Genomic DNA, 25,245 nt, shown 5'->3' on the forward strand with positions numbered 1-25,245 from the left:
CCAGCGCAGCCTCAGGCAGCCCGGCCAGGACTCACCCGCAGCCCCGGCTCTTAGCAGCTTTGCAGCCGAATCCGCCGTTCCCACAGGAAGTACAAACAGCATCTTTGATTCTATTCTGCGAACCGTGCTCGCTAATAACCTCACCACGTTCCACCCAAGTGCAGCAGCAAAGCCTAGAGAGCTCGTCTGTCTCCCTCAAGTACACACTGGAGAGGGCAGGCGCCTCGAGGGGAACTTGCTGCTTTCCCATTCTTTGAGCCAGCCAGGCTATTAGCCCTCAGTACCAGCTTCCTAGCCCTGAACCACATGCCCCCCGCATCCCACTTTGCTGTCAAATTGGCTTCTCCTCCCCCACAAACCAGTTCCCCCCAGGGAGCTGGGACACCTCCCTGGCAGTGTGTGTGTGTGTGGGGGGGGGGGGACGACTCCCATTGCCAGGGGCCCCCTCCCCAAAAGCAATTCCACACAAGGGGAAGGGAGGGAACCGAGAGGGCTCTCACTCACCCACAGAACCAACTGCTGCTGATGGAGAGCAGAGGGGAGCAATGATGGAAAATTAATTTTAGAATTTGTTTCTATACATGAGATCTTTCTAGGAGGCTGGGGATTGAGGAATCGGTTGGCTGAGGGGGAGGGCAGATGGGACCAGGTACCTGCCGCCTCCTCCAGAAGTCTGGCCACACCCCTGAAAATCCTGAATATCCACCTCCTTGCTAATCTAAAACACCCTGCAGCTGCTTCCCTGTCTCCACATGCAGCCCCAAGTTATGGGAGGAGCCATGTCTCCATTTCCCCAGTGTCTAAGGCACGGGAGATCCCATAAAAGTCCAATCACACTCATCATGGCAGAGGCGTAGAGAGTTGCAGCATGTGTGGGCCGGTGACTTGCCCTGCTTTCCTCACGGATAATTAATGTCTAGATGTTTAAATGGCCTCTCTCCACCCCGGGAACAATTCAGACCCCGGTCCCCTCTCCACGCTGTAAATGAGAGACCAAAGCAGCTCCTTCCCTGCAAACAGGACGAAGCCACTGAAGGAGAAGCTGCCCACAAGTGCAGATCCCAATGGCCCTTACTGAAATTGACCGAGTCTATGCAATAAGTCACAAATCACAGGTCACCAGAGCCTGCCATCGATAAAGGACAGGCGCGTACTGCAGCCAGTGACCTCTGTCTTACTGCTGTCCACAGCCATCTATCGCTGGTCTGTGACACAGCAGGGCAGCGTGGTGCCCTTCATTCCACTTTCCCTTCGGAAGCTGTTGCCAGCATAAGGTTCAAAGACACAAGCCATTAAAGAGCTTTAGACAAGGGCTGGCCTGACGGGAATGGGGATGGCAGGCATTGGAAACGGGAACGACTTACTTGCTCAGCAAATGCACTCATTGCTAGGTTCCGGATAAAGACCTAATTAATAAAAATGCTCCTTTTTTTTTTTTTTTTTTTTAACTTCTCTCGCCCCCCTCCATCTTAGGGGCCCAAACATCAGTTAATGATGCCTGTCAAGCTCACTGTGAGGGAGGCAAGCCTTATCATTATCCCCATTTTATAGATAGGGAAATAGAGGCCCGGAGAGGATAGGTGAGTTGCCCAAGGTCATACAGTGTGTCAGAGGCAGAGCTGGGAGTAGCGCTCAGGAGTCTGGAGCTGTCTGCTCTGTGCTTTAGGCCCCCAGATCACTTCCATGTACCCTCACCCAGAGCAGCACCATGCTCCACAAACGGTCTCGCGGATGTCCATGGCACTACATGGAGTGGATGCACTTCAGCCTGAGCAAGGCTGGCAGAATCAGCTTCTTTATGCAGGCACGAAGGAGACAGGGCTAGGGGAACGCAGAAGGACCCCACAGGATTTAGCCTTGACTCCTGGCTCCAGCCATGGCCGATGACTGGCACTTCCCAGGAAAGATCCCACCCGTCATGCACCCCTGACACTGCCACATCGTTGTACTTGGGAGAAAGATCTCCCCAGCTGCAGCGTGAGCTGCTGACACCCCGGCGGCCTGAGGCACAACCTCCCCTGCAAGAGGCGTGCCAGCCACACAGCTGCCAAGGCTCCCACGGGCAGGGAGGATATCCGGCCCCTTTGCCAAACCGGCTTTGCCGGCTCTGCTTCCCAGTCACCTCTTCTTACCTGTTTTTGTCCACGGCATCCTGCTCGTCCATCTCGTCTGCGCTGCAGGTGGCGCTGGAGTCGCTGTCGGGGTTGAGCCCGGCAGCTTTGCCTGGTTTATGACTCTCCTTCTTCTCAGCTTTGGGCGCCACCTCTGCTCCCGCCGCGCTGCTGACGCTCTCCGTTTTCTTCTCACTCGCCTTGTCTCTCTCCGGGCAGTCCTCGCTCTCCTCCTTTTTGATTTCGCTCTTGCAGGGCTCCTCGCTTGGCTTCTCCTCCGGCTCCTCCGTTTTCACCACGTCTACCATCAGCTCCTCCTGCGGCTTCTCCTCACTGCTGGCTGGCTCGGCAGCTGCCTCCTGGGGCTGTGGGGTGGTGTTAGCGGTGGGATTAGCTGCAGTAGCAGCATCAGCATCCTCCGCCTTGAGGGCAGATTCTGGACTGGAGTCTCTCCCAGGCCCAGGAGTGGGCTTGGGCCCATTCTCTCCACTTTCTTTGGCTTCAGGTCTCGGCGAGGGAATACTCTCGGTGTCCGAGCTGTGATTTACTGCAGCTGAAAGGAAATCGAACCAGAATCAATCTCTAGAGCGTTCATTACTACCCCTTAGACATCTTATAGACAAACATGAGGCGAGGAGGCAGACACAAGAAGGAAGGTATTTCCCCAGCTTTGTGAAACACTTTCATTCCCCTATGAAAGGCCAAATTCTCTTCCCAGTTATGCTGGAGTAACCGCACTGGGGAAGCAGGATGCACCAGTGTCAACTGGCAGCAAGAAAGGAGCCCTAAGTTTGGAAATCACCAGCGTCAACGTCCCAACTGAAGCAGACGACCACATATGGTTTGTTATTTCCCCCTCTCCTTCTCCATCATCCAGAACATTCCATTACGGCCCATTCAATTCAGCAACGGCCCAGAGGGGCCCGACTGCCGGGGTGGGGCGGAAATGGTTTCAGAGCTTCCATCAGTTGGGTTTAGGCTTTGGGTGGCTGGGAGCTGAGTGAACCACTTTACCTGATTCCCCCGTATTTCAGAGCAATAGCCGCACGCTTGGCCCATTCCTGGATTACTATTCTTAAATGTCAAGGAACAAAAATTGACACTGCCTTGATCTCATCTAGCGCTTTTCATCAGATGATCTCACGGCGCTTTACAAAAGGAGGGCAGCATCATTAGCCCCCTTTTACGGATGGGGAAACTGAGGCCCAGGAGGGGAAGTGCCTTGCCTGAGCTCCTCCAGCAGACCACTGGCAGAGCTGGGAATAGACCTCAGCTCTCCTGAGTTCCAGTCCAGTGCTTGAACAGCAAGCCAGTGGGAATCCCCATTACAATGCAGTTATGTATGATAGACACCATAACAAACCCCAGAACGGAGGGGAATTTTACAGTGCGTTTCACTGAGACATTTGTGGTCAAATTTTCAGAAGTGCTCAGCACCCAGTAGCTCCTGTGGAGACTCTCTGCCCCTCCCCCGACACACATGCCTCCCTTCCCTCCGCAGGAACGATGGGAGCTGAAAATCTGGCCTGTTCATGTCAGCCATGTTGCTTTCCCTTGTCCCAGCTGGAGAACACCAGTGCCCAGACAGCCGGGACTGTGTTTGGGAGTAAAACAAGAACATAACATAAGAACAGCCAGACTGGGTCAGACCAAAGGTCCATCAAGCCCAGTATCCTGTCCTCTGACAGTGGCCAATGGCAGGTGTCCCAAAGGGAATGAACAGACAGGTTATCAAGTGATCCATGCCCTGTCACCCAAGCCCAGCTTCTGACAAACAGAAGCTAGGGACACCATTCCTGCCCATCCTGGCTAATAGCCATTGATGGATCTATCTTCCAAGAATCTATCTAGCTCCCTTTTGAACCCTGTTATAGTATTGGCCTTTACAACACCCTCTGGCAAGGAGTTCCAGAGGTTGACAGTGTGTTGCGTGAAAAAATACTTTCTTGTGTTTGTTTTTAACCTGCTACCTATTAATTTCACTTGCTGGCCCCTTGTTCTTGTGTTATGAGAAGGAGTAAATAACACTTCCTTATTTACTTTCTCTATACCACTCATGATTTTATAGACCTCTATCATATCCCCCACCCTTAGTCACCTCTTTTCCAAGCTGAAAAGTCCCAGTCTTATTAATCTCTTCTCATACGGAAGCCGTTCTATACCCCAATCATTTTTGTTGCCATTTTCTGAACCCTTTCAAATTCCAATTGGCGGATGTATCAAATCCCCATCTCCCATATGCTGTGTATTAGGGTCACTGGCTTTCAGTCTGGAACCAGCAGCCCCAGCTTGTCCCCCCAAAGCACGCCCTTCAGGTCTAACTCCCACCATGCTCCCGCCCCAGCTGCGTGGGACGGGGACATCAGCTCAGCCTCCTGGCTACTTTCCTCATCTCTTCTGCACTCCCCCCTCAGTGGTGCCGTGGTCTGACCTTCTCCCGGCCCACCCCATACAGGAGCAATATTCTCCTGTTCCCGCTACCCCACATAAAAATGAGTTCCAGGGACTCCCTTCCCCCACCTGTGAGGGGGAATTCTCTCCTCCCCAAACCCCACACCTTCTGGTCAGAGGAGGGAGAAGGTCTTGTCAACCTACCTGGTCTCTGAACTGGACAGCAAAGTGCTGGGATCCTATAACACATGTGTCCATAACACATCAAGCACAGAAAGAAGCATGCTCCTCCCTCTGCCTGGCCTGAGTGCATCCTGTAGGCTGGGTGCCATTCTAATAATGGAGCCCAGCCTTAAAAACCAAGGGACAGGGTCAAGAATCCAAGAGCCAGAACCCTGCGTCTAAAACCAGGCAGGCGGGAGCTCTCTGTTGGCCCTATTACCAATGACACATTTAAAATGGCTCCCTTCACTCTTCTTTGCATCGTTCTTGAAATTCCAACCAGCCCTCGTCAAGGCATCGGGGCCAGTTCCAGTGTGATCAAGGCCTAAGCCAAGGTTCCAACCTCTCTGCTTGCCTCCCAGGACTGCATCACTGTGACTGTGGGTACCAGCCTTCCCCCATCCCCGCGGCCAAGCCATGAAGAAATCCATGGCAGCAGCAGGAGCCTTCCACACGTTTTTGTTTAGCAGCCAATATGAAAAGAGAGGAGATCAGGGTCAGCCGGGGGAAAAATATCCCAGAGTTTCAGGACAGGTTAATGATCAAACATCCCCAAATCTATGGGAAATGGCTTCCTCCTGAGCTGAAAACACTCACGTCTAGATGCAGGCAGGCGTTTCAGAGCTGAGACAGCTTTTGTTTCTTTGGCCCAAAGGGAGGAATATTTGGAGTGAACTGTGCCTTGGCAAGATGGCCTGCAACTCCTTCAGGGAGTTCCTGACCCAAGGGAAAGGGTGTGCTCCATCAGTGCGAGTTGAGGGCTCTCAAAATATCTCAGAACGTCAGAGGTGTAGGGTCAAGATGAACTTGCTTTGGGATTTAAGGGCAGTGCTCTCCCCCTCAGTACAGCAAGGATGGGAGGGAAGGTGGGATTCCTTCCAGACACAGATCTGTATCAGTCTGCAAGGCTTTCAAGTTGTATCCAAAATGGATGGACGCAGAGGAACAGTATTCTGATAGCTTTACATCTGAGCACATCGAAAATATTCCACTTTCTTGGCAGAAAAATGCCCCAAGGAATAGGAATTTCAGCCTTCCCTGATGTTTATTTACTTATAATAAATCAGTGAAACAGTCACCCAAGGACGATGGGCCAGGAATTTACAGTACTTAGGCCGGACAGAGATTTATGGTGTACTTGGCCAAAGCCTCACTCAGAAATGCACCCGCTTCCCTTCCCAAAGTGAAATGGGGTCTGCTGAGGCCGAAGAGATATCTGCAGGTATTTCGCCTCTGGTTCAGTCAGGCTTTAGATTTCCATGGGTTCGTTCCCAATATTGCGAACCTGCTGCGAGCGTGGGGAGCTGAACTGCAAATGAGTTGTGTACTGGCTGGCGAGGTGCATCCTGCAGTTAGTTATCCGGCCTGACTTTGCTATAAGAGGCCCATTCATTGAAGCGTTAGGTGATCCATACGTACACTTTGCGCTTGCAAACCAGGTAGTTCGGACACAGACAATTAATCAAGCAACAAATTCATCCAAAGCCCTCCCCTCCGGTCAGTATTCATTACGCCGAAATGCATCCCCAAATGTCACAGGGGAGCTAGGCAAACTGCTCAAGCATACCGCTGCTCTGACATTTCTGCTCCTGTGACATTTCATCCACTTGGCTTACAGCTTTGTTCAGCTCAGTAGCCCACTTCAGAAATATAGTCTCATCTGCCTCACAGGATGAATAAGAGATGAGAATTGAAGCCATTACAATGTAAAGCTTCTAAGTGTGTCAAGAGATCTGTCTTCAAGTCTTTCATCTTAAAACACATGGTTTTACTCTGAACAGCTCTCACAAAGAGCAATAACCACATCTTACACCAGGTCTGTTAGTCACAGATCATCCAGCGCAGATTTACCTGGCACCTGCCTTATCATGAGTCACTTTCAACAATGACTTGAAAAGATTTGCAATTTCCAGTCCCATTAGCCTGGTCTCCAAGGCCAGGGCTCAGCATGGGGCCAGCACTGCTGGTTAAATTATTAAATTACTTTGACAAAAGTCAAATGGGACCATTGCCGTAAATTACACACATTTTCCCAAACTCGCGGCTGAGGTTTCTGAGCTAGAAATAGCTAAAACTGTCACTTTCAGTTGACTCCCCTTCTTCTGCTCAAATGGGAGAGTGGAAATTGCCTGCCTGAAAGAAGATATTAAAAAATGCAGAGGTGTGCTGACCCTGTGGCTCAGCAGCTACTGAATGTGCTGCTGCCACGAAGAAGAAGGACTTTCTGAAGCAGAAATCACGGGGTGTTTGTTGTTTAGGTCAGAAAAGTCATAAAAGCGATGCCCTAAAGAGAAATGGGCAATCTTGGCTTTACCAGCCCTCCTGCTGCTTCATTCGTGGGGGATCTGAGTCAGCAAAGCACTTCAGCCTGGGCTTCACTTAAAGCATGTGAGTAAGACCCCTCCCGATTCAGCAAAGCACTTAAGAATGTTCTTAAATTATGCCTCATGCTCAAGTGCTTTGGTGACTCATAGCCTGGGGCAGCGGACAGGATAGTGACGCTTACGTTGCCTTACGACTGCCCCTACGCCCCCCTCAACCCGCACGGCACCTGCTTTCCAACCCTCACACCTTGCTGGGGATCACGCAGCATGAACAGGCCTTTGTTTAAAAGGAAACCCAATCTGATTTACAAAATGTGCACAGGGCCTAGCGACGTGGGGACTGGAGGCCAATCACAGTGCGGACTCTTTGCTAGGGTGATGGAAAACCGAAGGATGTGCAAGATGACACCCATGACCAGCCCAGAGATGCCCAGTGGTACGGGATCGGTCGGAGGATACAGGGTTTTGTCCTACTAGGGTGGCAATGACAATTTGGGCCAGGAGCAGGAGTGACAAAGTGAAACTAACAAAAATTCCATCCCCCAGAACAGCACCAACTGGGTTCCCGGAGGGTAGCCTAAGAAAGAGGCCAAAGCATAAACGGGCTGCGGCAATAAAGCTCCTGTCTGCGGGTAACCTCTCCGGAGCTAGGCAGCGGGGAAAGGCTGGCGCTGGGCGTGCTCTCCCACTCCTGGGGACGGAGGACTGGAGCTGCCAATCAAAACCCCTATCAAAACAACCCCCACCGCAGCCTGAGGGCATCCTGGCTATCAGCTGACCAGGGTATGGAGCTTCATGGCCTCACACAAATAAACCTTCAGCAGCCGGGAATCAGACCTGGGCTGTAACCGAGGACAGTCCCTGCGACCGTGAAATCTGGAGGAGCCAGAAATGTCAGCGCTTCCGCGTCTCCGGTGCAGTGTGAAAGCGTCGCCCTCGCATATCCTTAGGGTGCCAGAGCCACGCCGCTCCTCCCGCCCAGGAGATACTCTTACCAGGGAGACCCATGGAAGCACTGACATTTGCAGGGTGAAAACGCCTCTCCTGCCACCTGCCCTGGCAGGAAAGGGCGGCTCGGCTGCAGCCATGGGTCCAGGGATGAAGCAAACAAACCTGAGCCAATTTCCCCCATGGCCGTCACCCCTCAAAGGCCTCACCTTCCGCCTCCTCGGCCATCTCCTCCTCGTTGCCGCTTGTCCCAGATACCTCCATCTCCTCGTCCTCTGCCGTGGGAGGGAAGGCAGCTTCTTCATTCTGAACGGCAGGGGCTTTCTTCTTCTTCCGCCTTGCGTTCCTTTCCTTCTCCTGCGGGAGAAGCAGTCAAGGGTCAAAGACTAACCCCTCGGCAGTAACTAAAGGCAGAGGTCGGCCTGCAGGGCCAGTGCTTTCCCCGTATTCCTCAATGGGAAGGAGGAAACAGGCTACAGAAAACACTGCGTATTCTTGGAGTCTCTTTACCCCCTTATCACTGCTGGTCCTTATCAGTGACCGCACTGCAGAAGGGCAGACTTCATAAAATGACAGAAAGAGCAACTTTAATCCCCAGGCAAGGGTTGTCTCTGAAATAAAGCTTGAGAGTTGGGGGTGGGGGGGAGTAAGAAAGGGGGGGGGGAATCACATTGACATGTATTTTTTAGATTCTGCCATCCTTACTTTGAGTGGTGCGCCTCACTCATGGGGACTACTTACAGAGTAATGCCCTACTCAATGGGAGTTAGGGTGGATGCATCTGCTCTACAGTTGGCATACACATGCAGAGTGCCAGCCCTTCAAGTTTCCCAGAGAAACTTTTACTAATTGAGTGGCACGCCACCCTTCGGAGGCTGCCGGACAGGGAGAGGCTCACAAGAAAACATTCATCTTTGCACAATACTGCAGTGTAAGAGCAGGAAAGCATTGCAAACAATCATGTGATAAGATAAAACCGGTCTCCTTTTTAACAGCACAATTTGGTGTGCTAGCAATTCAGAGCTCAAGACACCTAATTATAATCAAGAAGTTAATTAATTCAAATTGAGGCCATCTTTAAAACTAAACTCGGCCTGTAATATCTATCACTGTATTATTAAGCCAATTTACAGATGACTAAACTTTAGTCAACATCGTGGGTGTCTCCAACTTGAGACACCTTAAAGGGACCTGATTTTCAGACACGCTCGGGCACCCGCGTCTTAAAATGAAGTTAGTGGCCACTCTGAGTGCTCAGCACACTGGAAAAATCAGGTGCCAGGTGAGTTGAGCTGGACACCCAAATTTAGTAGATACTTTTGAAAAATTGTGCCCTGAGTGACTATCCCAAGGTCACAGAGTGAGTGAGCAGCAGAGCAGTAAACAGAATCTGGGAGTTGAGATTCCTCACCCTCTCTTCCTCCTCGAACCCCAAAGCAATACCCTCTCTTCTCCTCTTTAAACACACACACACACACACACACACACACACACACACAGCTACTTCCAATAAACTGTTTGGCCTGAATCAAGAGTCTCATCTCTGCTAATGTTTCCTGGTGTCATTACGGAAATAAATATAACCAGTAGGAACATGCCCGTCACCTGCTGCTCCCTCCGCATGCCCCACTCGAATGACGTACTTAGAGCATTTAAGTGGATGGAAAATGAAGGCTGCAGCAGCAATGCAAACTCTGCCTTTGGATCTCGAGGTTGGGGGGGGGTCTGATACCTTTCCCCTTTCTCTATAAACTCAAAAGCCACTGGATAAACACCCCACAAACTGCTTTTGCTTGGCAACACTACCGTTTGAACCGTTTTGTATCGAACTGGGCAGGAGAGGGTGGAAGCACTTGAGAAGTTACGTGATAGCTGAGACATTACACATGGAACCAAAGAGCCCCCTGACCCGACCCACCCACTTCTGCGGTAACCCCATTCTTTCCGCAATCTCCGCTCCCCCGGGAAGAACTTGTCAGAGCTTCAACTTGTGCCAAGGGAACAATTCAATAATTGTATGTTATTGTCTGAAGCAGCAGCTCGTAGTTAGGGCTTCAGATAATGCTAATGTGATGACAAAGCTCTTGCGTTACTATGGCAAAGCCTTCTTCACCTTACTGCCTCTCTTACTCATGTGTCTGTGACTCAGCCGAGCTGACGAGTGGGATCTTATGCTGGGAAATTAGCTGGGAACAAGCCCCTGCATCAACACCAGACTTGGCTTTTATGTTTGCACTAGATGACAAGCAGCAGAGATGAACGCTCCAGCAAGCAGGGCTCTGCGGCTGCGAGAGACCCACTGCATAGGTGAGATATTTAAGGGAAGCAATTTGAATCCAGAAAGCAGAGCTGGTGGGGGGACATACCTAGTGACAGGCTCAAGCCACACGCACAAACGTTCTGCTTTAAGGTTTCGGTTCTGGTCAAGGCATATCCAGCCAAATTCATCCCTGCTCTAAGTCCATCGCCTGGTAACTCCATCAAACTCAGCCCATCTGCTGTCATCATGTACTTCGACTGGAAGCTCTTTTGGGGTCTGGGTGGCCTATCTTAACACAATGGGTCCCTAATCCCTGATGGGCGATCAGTGGATCATCTGACATTAGTTCAGCTCACATGGCAGCGAAAGTGGGGAGAAGAGAAGCTTAAAGGCAAAATTTGGTTGTCCATAGAACCGATGCGTTTGGACGGTGCCCAGCACAGTAGGTCTCCAAATTTAAGGGCGCTAGATACAAAGAATAAATAAATGAGATGACGGTAAGGTGAAGCTCATATCGGCTGCAGGAATTAAATGCGTTTACGCGGCGTTCCATCCTTTCTTTGGTATGTAACCGAGCAGCTCTGGTCCCTTGGGCTCAGTTTGAGACCTGTTATCAGTACTTCAGTGGTTTGCACATCCATTCTGTTCCTTGGTGCTCAACGTACAGTGTGTCCTATTCAAAGTGACTTGTTAGATTCGCCCTAGAGGTTTTTTCCCCTTGGAACGTATGGGATAGCTCAAGCAGGACTCTGCTGCAGTCTTTGGCTTACGCGCATCTATCTCAAAAGGGAAATCAACCAAACCAAACCCAACCCTGAACTTCTCCCACGGGAGGTCATTTCCTAGCACTCCACAGTGCCTAGTGTGTCATTCCACTTCCTATGGGGAGAATGGCCAACCCAGGCGTCTGAGGTGGCTGCAGTGGCTGGCTTCCAGCCAGCCCTATTAGGTTGTCTCCAAGTCTGGTGAGAATCAGCAGTTCTTCTCAACCGCCTCTCCAAGCTGTCTGGTGTTACTGGAGCCTTCCCCCCTCACCCCCTCCCACCGGAACAACCCTGAGTGGCCAGGACACAGCTGACACAACCTGCCAGTGTGACATCATCCTGGGCCATCTGCCCCAGAAGGGAAAGGAGCAGCCCGGACAAATGTGGCCTCCTCACGGGATCACCACCTGACACAGAGTGAGCAGCCAAAGCGGCTTTAAAAAGCCCTGCTCCTGATACAGAACAGTCACTATATTTATGCCCCATCAGCAGCTGTCTCAGCCTTCCCTAAAAGCACGACGCCAGCACTCCCGAATTAGCGTGGCAGGGTCATGGGATCAGAAGCGGGGCTCAGGCCAACTGCGATGGAGTGTGTACCCCACACAGGCCCTGACAGGGTTAATGGGGAGCTGAGAGGCCAGTTGTGTTACCTGTTGGCACCTGGGGTAGAGGGACAGAGCCACCTGGGAAGGGGCTGGGTGGTAAGCAAGAAGTTTAGTGCAGAAGGGACAGATTCTGCAGTCAGGCTCTGGGACGAGAGAGGAGGAAGCCCAGGGATCCTGAGTGGGGACGTCTGGCCCGAGGAGAGAGACAAAGCAGTGGAGCGGTGAGTCCTGATCAAAGGGCAGGTTTGGAGGACCAGGGAGGGAGCCTTGGGAGGTGCTCAGTGGAGGAACACTGCTGCAGAGAGGGAAGAGAGGCCACGGGTAGAATCTGGGTTGAGTTTGTTATACTTTGGGTTTGGGATTTCTGTTAGGGGATCGAGGTGAAAACCCTGGGGTCCTGGCCCCCGAGAAGGGGACAGACACAGTAGAAAGCCCCGAGAGAAGGGTGTGAGGACCACAGGGGCCAGGGGTGGGGCCCATTTTGTGAGGACCTTGGACCATTTTACGTTGGACGTTCCATTACCCCAGAAGGGTGGACTAAATCTGGCCAGCGGGCCGGGGTCACAGGACGGTGCGCTCTAGCAGCGAACGCTGACCTTCGCCCAGTACGATAACCCAGTGTCAGTCCCAGTCCTGCTCCAACTTCAGTGGCTTTTGGGTCAGGTTCCATGTTAGCAGGGGGAGCGGTCCCCACAGGGCCCCACCTGCAGAGAGGAATCGTGACCTCTGTTCCACGGCTGGGAGTCACAGCCCAGACACGCACGGAAGGGGCCAGCCCGCCTTTCAACAGGAAAGGGCGATCGGATCTGCCTAACTCTCTCCCTCAGCCCATGGGATGAGCGAGTGAATGGGGTCCCCAACCTACAGTGCCTCCAGGGCAGCAAAAAGAGCTCATCCCCCCTTCCGAAAAGAAAGCAGGTTGAGAAGGGCAGCTCTCTCCCGCGGGGATCAGCACTAGGATCCTGCCTGTCCAGGAGCTGTCCGGATTCTGAGGCAGCATCTAACAGGGAGCAGGCTCCGTCTTAATTGATCGAGGAACGCGCACGGCTGGGTGTCCTGTGGACATCTTGCAAGGGCTTGTAGGGACCCTTCAGTTTGATAGGTTAATATGAGCCATATTATTCCCTGGCCTCAGGCAAGTCCAGCACAAGTGGCAGACACCCACACGGGGAGAGAGATTCTGAGCTCCGACAGCTCAGGAAAAGAGCAACTTGAAAGGACATTCGGTATCACAATGCCCCATTTTCCCCTTGACTGCTGTGGTTAATGAAACAAGAGATCAGTGCGCAGACGGTCAGGACTAACTGAGGCTGATGCCAAGAACAGATCTCAGGTGCTCGCAACAGAACTGAGCCGAAACGCCCAGAGGCAGAGACTTAGAATGAGGCGTAAAGGTGGCGTGACTCAACCCTAATCAGAGGCACGGGCCCCTCCGATGTGATTCTTGGGCTGGGACACTGCTCAGTGAGGTGGCTGTCAATATACAGCTCCAGACCTGTATTTCCAGGGGTGGAGCTGTTAAATCTGAGCCCCGCCCGCGCTTATTTGGTCCTGTCTTAATCCAATTCTCCTCCAGTCACAAGTCAGTGACAGAGGGACGTCTGGGAGTCCGCACAGCTCTGCTGAAAGGCAGACAGGGCTACACAGGATACAAAATCCATCTCTCAGCAGCTCTCCAGGTGGGGTTTATTTCCTGTAGGAAAAGGACAGCCCTTCAAGTTCAAGCCCCAAGCACGGCACGAGCGGAGAAGCTGTGGAAGCCCATGGGCCATCCACGCCCCAGAGAAACAGGATGGAGCGGCCACAGCCCTGCTTTCTGCCTGGGCAGTGGGGAGGTGCCCGGGGGGCAGAACAAGCTCACAGGTTCCCAGCCTCCCAGCCCGGGGCTTGCACTAGCTTTGTGGCTCGGGCTCTCAAGTGTGCGTGTGGGGGGAAAGGAGGCTTGACAGCCCAAACTGCAGTATCTACACAGTTATTTTTTGCGTGCACTAGCACAAGTCTCTCAGCCCGGGCTCTGAGCCTCCCTTCAGAGGCCAAGCTCCGCCCTCGTAACCCACGGGCACCGGCAAATCCGGGGCGTGACTGACACTCTGGCATGCACGCCCACCGATCCGAGAGCCGTACCTGAAAATCTCCAGCCGCTGGCCAACGCACCCACTGCGCACGAGTGCAGACTACAGCTGTGCTAGCCACGGCAAACTGGGGATGCAGGGCTCCGCGCAAACCATTGCTGTGGTCCTGGTTTGCATGGGGCTCATGTTCCTGGGGCCGTGCTTTACTGTCTACATTTGAATGAACCCTCAGACTTAAGCTGAAGATCACTTGGCGTTACCGAGTTTCATTGGGATGAAACCATCCAGAAGAGTGAATTTCATCTGGCTATCATTCAAAACCACGCACTGGCACAGGCTAAACCATACACCGACTCAGGTCTGCCCAAAACTGGGCTCTGGTTCGCTTGAAGGTTTCTAGACATCTCAGCAAAGCTGGGCTGAGATCTGAGTTTGTAACAAAACCCTCGTTCTACCTATCCTAGCAACAGGGCTACAAACCATAAACAAGTTACATTTGAGAAATTAACAAGCGTTACTCACTGAGTTTATCCTCCTTAAATTAAATAAACATTCTAGCAAAACTGGGAACGCAGAGCCTATCCGTTTCCTTGTACGTTATCTGCAGGGAGATCAGTAATAGCTGCTGACATCCAGGTCATGGAATAAGCTAGAGACTTCACTGCAAAATTACCTGATGACATATTGGCCTGACCTCTGACTGCTTCCACTGGGAGGGCGGTCACAGCTGACTATTTTGCATGCCCAGATTCTATACAGGAAACGATCAGGAGGTTTGGTTTATTTGTGAATATATTTAGGAGTTAGGAAGGAAAGTCTGTGGAAATTCATTCTCAGTTGTTCTTTTATTTTATTCAGTTTTATGGCATCTGCTGTTGCCTAAAACAATAGAACCCAATAAATAACAGCTGAGCATTCATTGTTCTTATACAAAACCTAAATTCCACAGCCCCCAGTGCTTAAAAGACTAGATGATGATGATGATCTAAACTGCACGCGCTAGTGAACAATATGAATGGGGGAGAAAAGGATGAGGGAAAAACTGGTTCTGCAGAAAAACGCCCATGCAGTGCAATTTCTGAAATATTAGGAAGCAGAGTAAATTAATCTACTCAACTCCGATTCTATTACTGAGTTCAGCGATCTTACTTCCGATTCGCCCAAGGAACGAACACTAGATCTTTATAACATAGAGCTCTATTCGGAGAGGTTGCCTGTGTGCGTGAGTGTTTCATCCCATTCTTTAGGTAGGTGTTTTTGTTGTTTTCTTTGTACCGTTTGTTTGCTGTGTTTCTAACACAATTGAGTGAAACATAGGAACACAGGAGTATCTCTCAGCTTGGAGAAATGATCAAAAGAGTCACCACTGCCCGCTCTACTTCTTGTTCCTATAGAGTGACTAGGCTATTCAATTCCTGGCTGAGTCACTGAGTGCTTTCCTGTCTTTTTATTCGCACTGTAATAGCTTGCTGGAGAGATTCCTGTATTGAACATCGTCCCTTGCCTTTCCAAAGCACTCCTTGGGGGGTTACGCCATGTGAATTCTATTAGCCAGGAAGCTCGGAACCCCAGGGTCCTCTGCAAATGAAATGATAATTATAATACTTAGCAGATCTGGAGTGGTGCATTGCATCTTCAGAGTGCTTGGCAAATGCCAATTAATTCATTCCGTGGACTTTGCGAGGGAAGAAAGAATTATCATCCCCTTTCTACCACAGGGAAACTGATGCACAGAAAGGTTAAGTGATTTGCCCCGGGCCATGGAAAGAATCAAAATGTCTGTCAGGATTCAAACTCCTCTCTGTCAGGATTCGAACTCCAGGCCACTGGACCATGCTTGTCTCTGGATGTCCCAATGATTGTTCTTTCTGGGAATCAACCTCCTTCCTTCTAATATTGGGATGGCAACCTCGTGGGGTTTGGTTTTTGTTGTTTGTTTGTGGTCAGTTTGAAATTAATTTCTTTATACTTGGTGCTTGAGCCACCATGAGACATGCACTAGTGGAAGACTGCCCTGGAAATGAACAGCATTACTGGGCCCACTTCTGATCTCTGTGACACTGGGGTAAACTGGTACAACTCCACTGGCATCAATGGAGTCACACAGCTGTAACTGGGATCACAATCTGGCTACGCATCACAATACACAATGGCTATTCCCTCCTTTCTATCTCCTTTTTTCTCACTGAGTAGCACGTGTGCGTCTGAGACCTGGTCGTTGCGTCCCACAGGGGCCCCCAACCTAGCCAGAAAATACCAAGGGCCGAAGGACAAATGCCTCCTTTCTCATTATAAGCCGTCAGCTGAAGCCTGGGCGCTGTGATTTTCACCCAGTAAATTCTCAGGGAAAAAAAACTTCCCTTTGGACTTGGGAACGTCAGAAGCTGTGTCACTGTTTGCCGGGAAATATCTGTGGTGCTTGGAGCGGGCTGCTTACCATTTTTAGTTTGTGCTGCTGCAGGATCTCGTCCAGGTTCTGTCTTTTCTTGTAGTTGAAATAGAAGTTTTTGCACTGCGACACAGTCTTGGAGCCCACCATCCTGGCAATGGCCGACCAGTTCCGCCCATGTTCAAGGAGACCTGCAACCAGGAAAATAAAATCAGACGGGGGCAAAACAAGATAAACGCTCACAAGGGTGGCACGGTGCACAAAGGCTGGGTCACTCCCCCTGGACAAACCAAACTCCGCTGGGACGACATGGTCACCAGCACCCGTCTACGAGACTTCTGTGGCCACGAGGATGAGCGAGAGGCTCCTGTTTTTCTTTCCAGGTGAAAAGCACTAGACCCAGCAGTCTCGGGGAACAAAGCGCACTGGAGCTGCATCTACCAACAACGCTGACAGCTCTGCGGCCAGACCGCACCGTTATGGCATGTTGGGGGCAGCACAGTCACAGCACCCCAACAAGGGAGTGACAAGAAGCCAGTTGCTCTACAAAGCATTTACCCTCCTCCCTGATGGCTGCAGTTATGGCTGGTCCCTAGCCGGGGGGCTAACGGGGATGGGGAAAGGCTCTTTGACCCTCCACTCTCTGAGAGCTGGAGCCCACAGGCTGGGATGGGCTGGATGCACACGCAGAGACAGCCAGGAGGGGCCCAAACAAAGGAGCCGAGACGTAAGTGCAGTGATGTATTCACCCAGGCAACTCCACTGCTGGAAAGAGACGTGTTGGGGTGTGTGTGGGGGAAATCAGTGCTAATCATGGGCTCACATGCAGAAGCTTTTCAGGTCAGGCATCAAGCCAGGGGTGACAACTGCAGGCAGATGGAGCGGCACCAGGATGCATGAATGGAGGATAGTTGTCGGGACTAGGGGGGGCATGGAGGTAGGAAGGAGCTAATCATCAGCCAAGGTATTTCCATGGCCCCCATTACCATCGTATCTAAACCCCTCCCCATCATTAATGTATTTATCCTCCCCACACGGCTGAGAGACCGGGTAGTGCTATTATCCCAATTTACAGATGGGGAAACTGAGGCACGGAGTGACTAAGTGATCTACCTAAAGTCGCACAAGGAGTTCCTGGTGGAGCAGGGAACTGAACCCCAGTCTCCTGATTCCCCAGCTATTGCCCTAACCACTGGACCACTCTTCCTCTGTGCAATGCTACTGCAGGGCTCTGCTTCATACACACACTATACGTAATAGACACGGGTCCAGTCAGTACAATACAGAGGGATGGTCACACAGAGAAATATGCCTGCCACAGGCACTGTGGAGAGAGACATGCTAACGCTGCCACTAGAAACCAGAGGCCAGCAGAACCGAGGAGGGAGAAACCTGGATAGCGAAAGATCTAGAAACCTGGGGCACTGCCAAAGATTTAGTTACACGTCTGGCACTGGGAGGAGGCCAAACACAGGAAAAGCAGGGAAATTACCAGGCTCCCCTTGGAATGCAGAGGCCAGCTGAGCTCACAGTGTATAAAGGTGCAGGGAGCGAGAGAATCCACACCAGCTTGAGGTGGGGGTGCCATGGGCCATTCACTTAATGAGCACCCTGCAGCCCCGAGCAGACCATCATAGCCCCTGGTGGCCCCTGTATTGCCCCCTGGGACTGTGCAGGTTGCCAGGGCAGCAGGCAAGGACAGGGCAGCTGAACCAGGATGCTACCCTCTTACAAGTCTGTGTCCTTCCCGCATGCTGGATTGCCCGTCTGGGGACTTCGTTTGCCCAACGGCCTCAAAGCTGCATCTAGCGGGCAGCTCTGTATCAGGGGTGTGTGGCCTCTTTAAGGTTTCCCCTGCCTGCATGTCAATAAGCCAGCCTAACCCCGCTCCTCCCTCGGACCCACCGAGATGTCCATGAGACCCTGGCGCCTCCCCCACTGCCAGGCTGGGCTGGGGCTGGCCTGCTAGGTAGCTGCCATCCGGTTGCCCGCAAGCCCTGGGGATGAGACGTGTTGCGTCGGTCCACGTTCCTTTGCCTTTTGCCTGCCGCTTGCCACGTTCTTTCTAACATGCTTGGTGAAGAGGGGCTATCGCAAGCCCCATGAAAAGCAACATTTTAAGGACACGCGAAGCATCCAAAATGAACTGGCAAAAGCTGTCTTGCCCATTGGGCCTGGCCCCTCCGGCACAGACCTCTGCCACCAAGCTGGGGTTCTCTTGGTGCAAAGAGACACAGACCCTCCTGCAGCACTGGAGGGGCTTCCTTGAAGGTCCCCCATCCCCGTACTGGTCAGGCTTAGCCTGAGAGCCCTGACGAGATCACAGGCAGAGTCCGCGTTCAAAGTACAGGGAAGCCCCTGGCATGTCCTTAGGACCCACGCAATACTTCCCTTTAAACGTGCTCTAGCAACGAACAAAGGAACCAACCAACAACGGCTTTGTTTATGTGCAGGGCCTACTCCAGAAAGGCTGCATTGGCTCTGTGAATCCCAAAGTTGACAAATAAAACATCCTAAGGGATAAACCCTGGCGCCAGCGCACACAGCTCAAGCAGCAGTGCCCCCCTGGGATCAGCGCAGGGGCTTGGAGAGTAGGAATTGGCACCCTGGGTCCAGGCGGGCAGGTGAGCTGTGTAGCTGCAGAGCCAGCAGTCCTAGCTTTAAATACCCCCAGAGGGCTGGGGCACAGGGAGCACTGGGGGTGAAGTGATCCCCAAATCCCAGGCAGCAGAAGCACACCAGCTCCATGGCAGACGAGGGCCCTGTGCCGGCTAGGAGAGAGGGGCGTGGGATTTGCCCCAAAAAGATGCCAACCAGTACCCGGACCAAACGGCCCTCGGATAAACACCCACCGGCTCCGGGTGAACCCAAGGCCAGCCAGGAACGATGAGTGCAAGTTCCCATATCCTGCACCCTCGCATGGCCCTGCAGCCCTGACTGCGCTGCATGTAACAGACCTGCCGTGCACCGCAGAGCGGGGGCAACAGAAGAGTCGGGTTTGAGCTTTTGCTCTACAACTCCCAACACTGATCCATTTAAAGCCACGAGCTCGGCGGCTGCTGCTGCTTTCGACTGGGACTTCTCAAATCCATCTTGCCACCAACCTTGAGAGACACTAGCCAGCGAGATCCTTCCCCCCCAGGGACGGCTAAACACGGCCGGGGAAAGCAGGCCAGCCCCATGCACTGTGATTCATCATCGCTTCCAGAACGAACAAATGAATCAATCCATTCACTCTTTGCTACTTGGAGGGCTTAATCCCCAGGGTAACAGACCGGGCCAGAATTGTAAGCTACATCTCGGGCAAGGGCCTTGAATAGTAACAATGGTTCCTGCCTCCGCAACAGGCGCCACTCTCTGTACGATTGTGTTGTCCTCCGAGACGACTGTGCTGCACGGTACGGGGCAGCAGGATGTGCTAATTGCAATGGCTGTTACTGTGCCGGGGTGCGTCCGTGCTCACTCTATTTCCAAGTGCAGCTTGACCTTGTCTTGCTGCATGTAAGAAGTCGCTCAGCTGCCCTTTCATTCGTCAGGTGCGCTGCGCCCAGCGGTTTTGCAGGGCCACTTCCCAATCACAAGGCTGTGCTGAAGCCTGTCCAATTTAAAGTCACCCGCTCCAGTGGCACCACGAGGCCCAGCTCCCTGGGAAGCTCGGCGCCCTTCCCATCGCCTGCTGGGGACAGTGTGCGGTGTGCCCGGTCTCCACTCATGCAAATGGTGCGGGCCTGAAGGCAAGCATCCAGCCGGCAGGAGGGGAGCCGCGCAGGTGTCTGTGTCTATCTCACGAGGAAAAGGCTGCATGTTTCCAAAGCACAGACAGACCTTCCCCCTGCAGGATCAAACCAGTGCGGACAGACGCCCTTATCTTTGCAGGCAAGAGAACAAAACAGCAACACCTGCTTCCCAAAACTATAATTATCTGTACTCTCAGGGCGGGTGCAGCCAGCAGCTGCCCTGGATCTGGCTGGCGAACAGGCCACTCGCCAGGCACCACTAATGCTCTGCTGAGCAACGTCACGTCACTGTTCCCTTCCACCCCCCCCCCCCCCGCACTCTTCACTCCCCACCCCGTCTCTATCACACACGCCTGCCACACGCAGGTCTGTCTCTCACAAAACGCACACACTCATTTAGCACCACAACTGAAACTCTGACTAACCAGCCGACCAGACCTTAATCAGTCCTGCCTTGACTGGCGAGGAGGAGATGATAGGTGTGTGCACAAGTGCGCACACACACACACACTCGCTCGCCCCATCCTTAACGTTCACCCCAGACGCTCAGCATTTCATTACTGCCCTATGGCTGTACTTACATTCTTTGAGTCTAGCTTCACCTGCCAGAAAAGCTGCTCCGAGCATGCGGCAGGCAGACCAGAATAAACAGGGAGAGCACTTCTTCAAAGCCCCGCGCGGCAGAGCAGTTTGTTACCAAGCGCCGGGAGTTCTTGACTCACATCCTCCCCGCTCATTTTGTTTTCACTCCCTCGCAGCAGCCAAAGAAAGGGAAGGGGAGAAAAAAAAAACGCTGGTTCTTTAAATCCTGGGGGCTCCGGCACTTAGGAGCCCTGGGCAGCAAGGGCAGCTACTGCACGGTAACTTAAAACCAGGTCTTAAAAGCTGGAGGCGCCTGACCCTGACGCAAGAAATTGCCTTGAACACATGCTCCGTCCTCAGTGCTCTCTGCCCCACTGGGGCGCGAGAGGCACCCTGGGCACTCCTCGGGCTCAGCTCCTCGGAGCTTTCCAGCAGCCTGGCGCAGCGTTTGTTAAGGTGGACTGAAGTTGCTTTGCTCCCCCCGGCGCTCTCTCTCTCCCCCGCCCCCCGGTCTCACCTCCTCGCTCAGCAGCCCGGGGGTACGGGGAGGAGAGTCTGTGCAGTTTCAAGAGATGCCCAATGCTGCCAAAAAACAAAACAAAAAATAAAAAAAAAAGGCAAAGCAGTCGAGCGCTGCAGCTTCCCTCCTGCCAGCTGCGGGCCGGGAGGAGATCGGTGCCGTGGGTGTGCGGCGGAGCAGCAAACGAGCTCTAATCTTTTCCTCTGGCTGACCCAGAGGCTCGGTTTGTCTGAATGTGACCTCTAGACAGAGCATTAATAACGAGCGTGGCACTGACCCAAGCTGACAGGGGTGCGGCCAACTTGGCACCCACTTCCTTTCTCTCTCTCTCACTTTCTGTCTCGCGCTCGCTCTCTCATCTGAATGTCAACAGCAGGGGGAGTGAGCCAGGAAAACAAAGCTTTGCTTAATAGTTTCCTCTGCTCTGAAATGAATCAAAGGGGCTTTTCTTTGAGGAGGTGCGAGCCAGATTCGACTTCTACTGAACCAGACCGGACCTTCCCCACACGTCTCCCCTCTGCCTCGCTTTTCAACTGAAGGTCGCTACCATCTGGCAAGGTCAGAGGGCTCCCGGGAGAGGAGGCAGAGAAAACAAACAGAGCGCAGAGATAACGCTGGACCAACAAGTGGTCGGATAACTTCAGCCCCTCCCAAGGGCAGGGGAGACAGGGACAGGCAGGCACACCCCAAGCATGCTGGCTGCGCGGTCAGCCCTTGCAGATGGGATTGCATGGGGGTGGGCACAGTCTCCTCCCCGGTCTGTGGAAACTGAGGCTGGAGCGCCTGAGAAAGAAAGGCAGGAAGGAAGAGGAGTGTGCAGACCTGCGAGAACACTTTAAAGCGCACTCGGTTTCTGGAGCGTGAGAGACTGAGAGGAAAGCAGCGTTGCGGGGAGCGTGGCTTTCATTCAAGCTCTCCACAGTCACAGCCTTTTTCGATTATTTCTCCCCCGGCTCTCCAGCATGGCTGCCCTCGCCCCACCCAGGTCTCGCCTCTCAGAATGACGACGCATGAGCGAGCCCACAAAAGGGTCCCTTAACGGGCTCTCAACTGGATTAACAGATCAAGGTTACACTTCAAAAAATGATCTCATCCCAAAAGCGCTACAGTACCTAGTGCGACACCCCTCCCAAGACCCCTCTGACCCCGTCTCCCTTTAACCGTTTCCTACAGCTGACGGAGACCGTCACGGGTTTGCAAGCACAGCAGCCTGTCCAGTGAACCTGGCAGCCAAGGGGATGGAGTGTTACTGGGAAGAGGCTGGGATTCTCCGACCACGGCCAGCACTACAGAGGCAGTGTGTACAGCACTGAAGTTTAAGCCATCCCCGCCAACAGCAGTCTGAAAGGTACACAAGTTTGGACGCAGTGCTCTGAAAAACTATGCTCCACCACAAGCCAAACTAACCTGCAGATCACACAGTGCTTTACCAAGTGTGTGACTGTAGAGAACGTTATGAGCCCTGTTTTGCAGGTAGGGAAACTGAGGCACGAAGCAGGTCCCGGAGCACATCAGTGGCAGAGCCTGGAACAGAACACAGGACTCCCGGTTCCAGGCCAATGAGAGTAGCAGGGACTTCTCCGCGCAGCACACAGCAAACGTACGGCATGGCAGTTCCTCCAAGGGTGTTTACGGAGGGCCAGCAATACTTTCGGTAAACGCCAGCTCTCGCTAGCTGTGACTTGCGCCGTCTGGGCCACTCTTCCTCAGAAACCAGCCTGGAGATCCAGATTGTTCCTATGAGCTTCTGGCTCCTGCCAAGTCTGTCGGTTCAAGCGTCCGTAAAATGTTCTGCTGCTGCGAGGGAGACTTGCAACGAAACTCTCTCCATCCTCACAAGAGAATCTCCCGGCCCTTGCTAAGAGAGGGGTGCTCACAGCCGGGGGGATGGGGTGACTTTTGCGGCCGCTGTGTGATCTCTCTGCACGGCACAGTGCCGCAAACCGAGCAGGTCTGACACGGTTTGCTGCAGACTTCCCTGGCTGCGATGGCCAGGGAGTTCCCCTTTAGTGTGGTCTCCCTCTTCTCCCTTGACAATAGCTCACAGGAGATTGGCCCATGTTAACCCCAGGTCTCCCCTTACTGAGGGGCTTTCTAGGACATCAGCCGTGTTAACGCTTCACCGTGTTTTCTATTAACCCTCCACATCTTCCCCGACCCAAGTTAGCCTCCTTGTTACACAGCAGTAGCAGCCCATCAGTCAGCGAGAGACCTTGGTGATTTGGCTACATCGGCCTACTCCAGTCGCTTCAGTCACAGAACTCTAGAGCGGCCCACTCCACCGCTGGTAGGATTGACGTCTTCGTCCCGCTGAACTCTGACCTCGCTGTCCTCTCTGCGCCACTCGTCCCCTGAGGCCCGGCTGAGGGAAAGGCAGCGTCCGTCTCCGAGCCTTTAGCAGGAGCCAGTTTTCCCTCCGACATCCACAATCTGAGAGGGACATTTACCGTCTTCTGGGGCAAAGACGGCTCCTCCTCGCCAGGGCTACTCCCAAAGAAGGGAGGCAGCGCGAAGCAGCCGCTAGAGCACAATCTGGCTGTTTTATCACCTGCTTGAGGTGCTATTCCTGCTCCCTTACCGTTAAAGGAAAAATCCGTTCAAAACACAACCGTAGGCAGGAAATTACAGTCATTACCAACCCGCTCCCCTGACAGGCCTTTGTATTTCGTGTGCTGACGCTCCCTGAGCAGACCCAGGGGTTTCTCTGCTACTTAGCGAAGAAACACGACACATGCCGTGACAGAGAGACCAGCGTGACACAGAGAGAGCAGCTCCGCAGGCCACCGCCACCCCACCCGGACTGCTACACAACTGCGGGCAAAGAGAATGCCAGGACAAACCACAACGGGGCCTGATCCACCCCTGGGTGGGACAGGACCAGGATCGTAGGCAAGCGCAGAGCCAGGGCCCAACTCTGCAGCCCGCCCGTTACCGTAACTGGCTGAACCAACCTCTCCCACCTGAACCTGCTTCTGGACTGACGGATGTGAAGATCAGTGCCCGGGCCCCACCTCTAATCAAGGATTAGGAGGCTGAAAGATACATGAGCATTACAAAGGAGATGCTGGGGGAGGGGAGATTCCTCGCCTCTGACGGGTCCGCTATGCGGACGCTAACACAGGAAGCTAACAAATTCTAGCCCCCGCCCCGTTCGTGTGTTAGGCTGGAGTGGGGACCACAGCAGTGCAAGCTGTCTGCCACTTCCTGCCCCAGGCCACCCGGCCCCAGAAGTGCATGAGGCTACCCTGGGACTAGGCAGGGCCAGGCTATGCTCTTGCTCAATTTGATGCTTCGCAGAAGCAAGGGATCCCCTGGAGCGAATTTGGCCCCTGTATCTGATTTTGCCCCCGATACCTGGCGATGCTCCCCTGCCAGCACAAGGGTTCGACCTGTCCAGGAGAATCACCTAACGCTGTATGGGCTCATTTCCACTGTTCTTACCCCTGTACCTTCCTGTCACAGAATCATAGGACTGGAAGGAACCTCGAGAGGTCATCCAGTCCAGTCCCTGCACTCATGGCAGGGCTAACTATTATCTGGACCATCCCTGACAGGTGTTTGTCTAACCTGCTCTTAAAAACCTCCAAGGATGGAGATGTCCCAGTACCCATGCCTGCCTCCTGGCTAGCCCACAGCACTCCTGGAAGGGGGAGTGAGCCGAAGACTACGTAGGCTGACACACAGCTTCTCTTTCCGAGGTTTATTTCAATCAGCAGGTTTTTACACTGGAACGGAGCAAGCGTGGGTGATTGCATGTGTGGTGGTGAGCGGTTCTCTCTGCAGCAGGGGACATACCCTGTGCCTTCGCAGTGTTACACTGCCACTTACCCTGCATCCAACCTGACAGCTCCTTGCAAGAGCACAAGGTTTTAGTGCTAGGAAGGGGCAACCGAGCAGAAATCTGGACATTTTGCACATATACACGCACGCAATGAAGTGCATTTCCACACACACACGCAGGCTAAGCAGAAGGTGGCTTCATGTGGACCTCTGTTTAATTCATTTAATATCAATGTGTGTGCTAGTTTACTAGTAAAAAGGCTGGTGTTTCTAACTGCCAGCCCTGAACACTCAGCCTGGCTATCCGAGAATCAAGTGGGGGTCGCTTCCCTTCTTGTGCATCATCACCTGAGCTAAAGGTGCTGCAGGCCAAACACCACCTGCACAGCCACCCACTGTCCTCAGAGTATGGCCTCACCTGTGTCAATCCACTGCTTTCCACGTGTTTGCACAGGAGTGGCTGATGCACAAAGTAGGACAGACCCCTTAGCCCTAGGCTTGCAGAGCCAGCACAGTTCGCAGGACTGAAAAGTGGCCAAA

At 52.9% G+C, this 25,245-nt stretch overlaps 1 protein-coding gene across 30 annotated transcripts in view; it reads right to left on the reverse strand.

Moving 5' to 3' along the window:
- NCOR2 (nuclear receptor corepressor 2) overlaps positions 1–25,245 on the reverse strand; it is a 593,256-nt gene that overhangs the window by 67,356 nt on the left and 500,655 nt on the right. For all 30 annotated transcript variants that reach the window (XM_039505017.1, XM_039505016.1, XM_039505026.1 and 27 more), the window contains 3 exons: positions 16,135–16,277; positions 8,206–8,353; positions 2,133–2,664 (listed from right to left, as the gene is read on the reverse strand). In XM_039505017.1, the coding sequence (XP_039360951.1) occupies positions 2,133–2,664; positions 8,206–8,353; positions 16,135–16,277 (823 nt within the window). The remainder of the gene's footprint in view (positions 1–2,132; positions 2,665–8,205; positions 8,354–16,134; positions 16,278–25,245) is intronic.

The sequence above is a fragment of the Mauremys reevesii genome, linkage group 18, assembly GCF_016161935.1.
Source record: "Mauremys reevesii isolate NIE-2019 linkage group 18, ASM1616193v1, whole genome shotgun sequence".
Lineage (NCBI taxonomy): Eukaryota > Metazoa > Chordata > Testudines > Geoemydidae > Mauremys > Mauremys reevesii.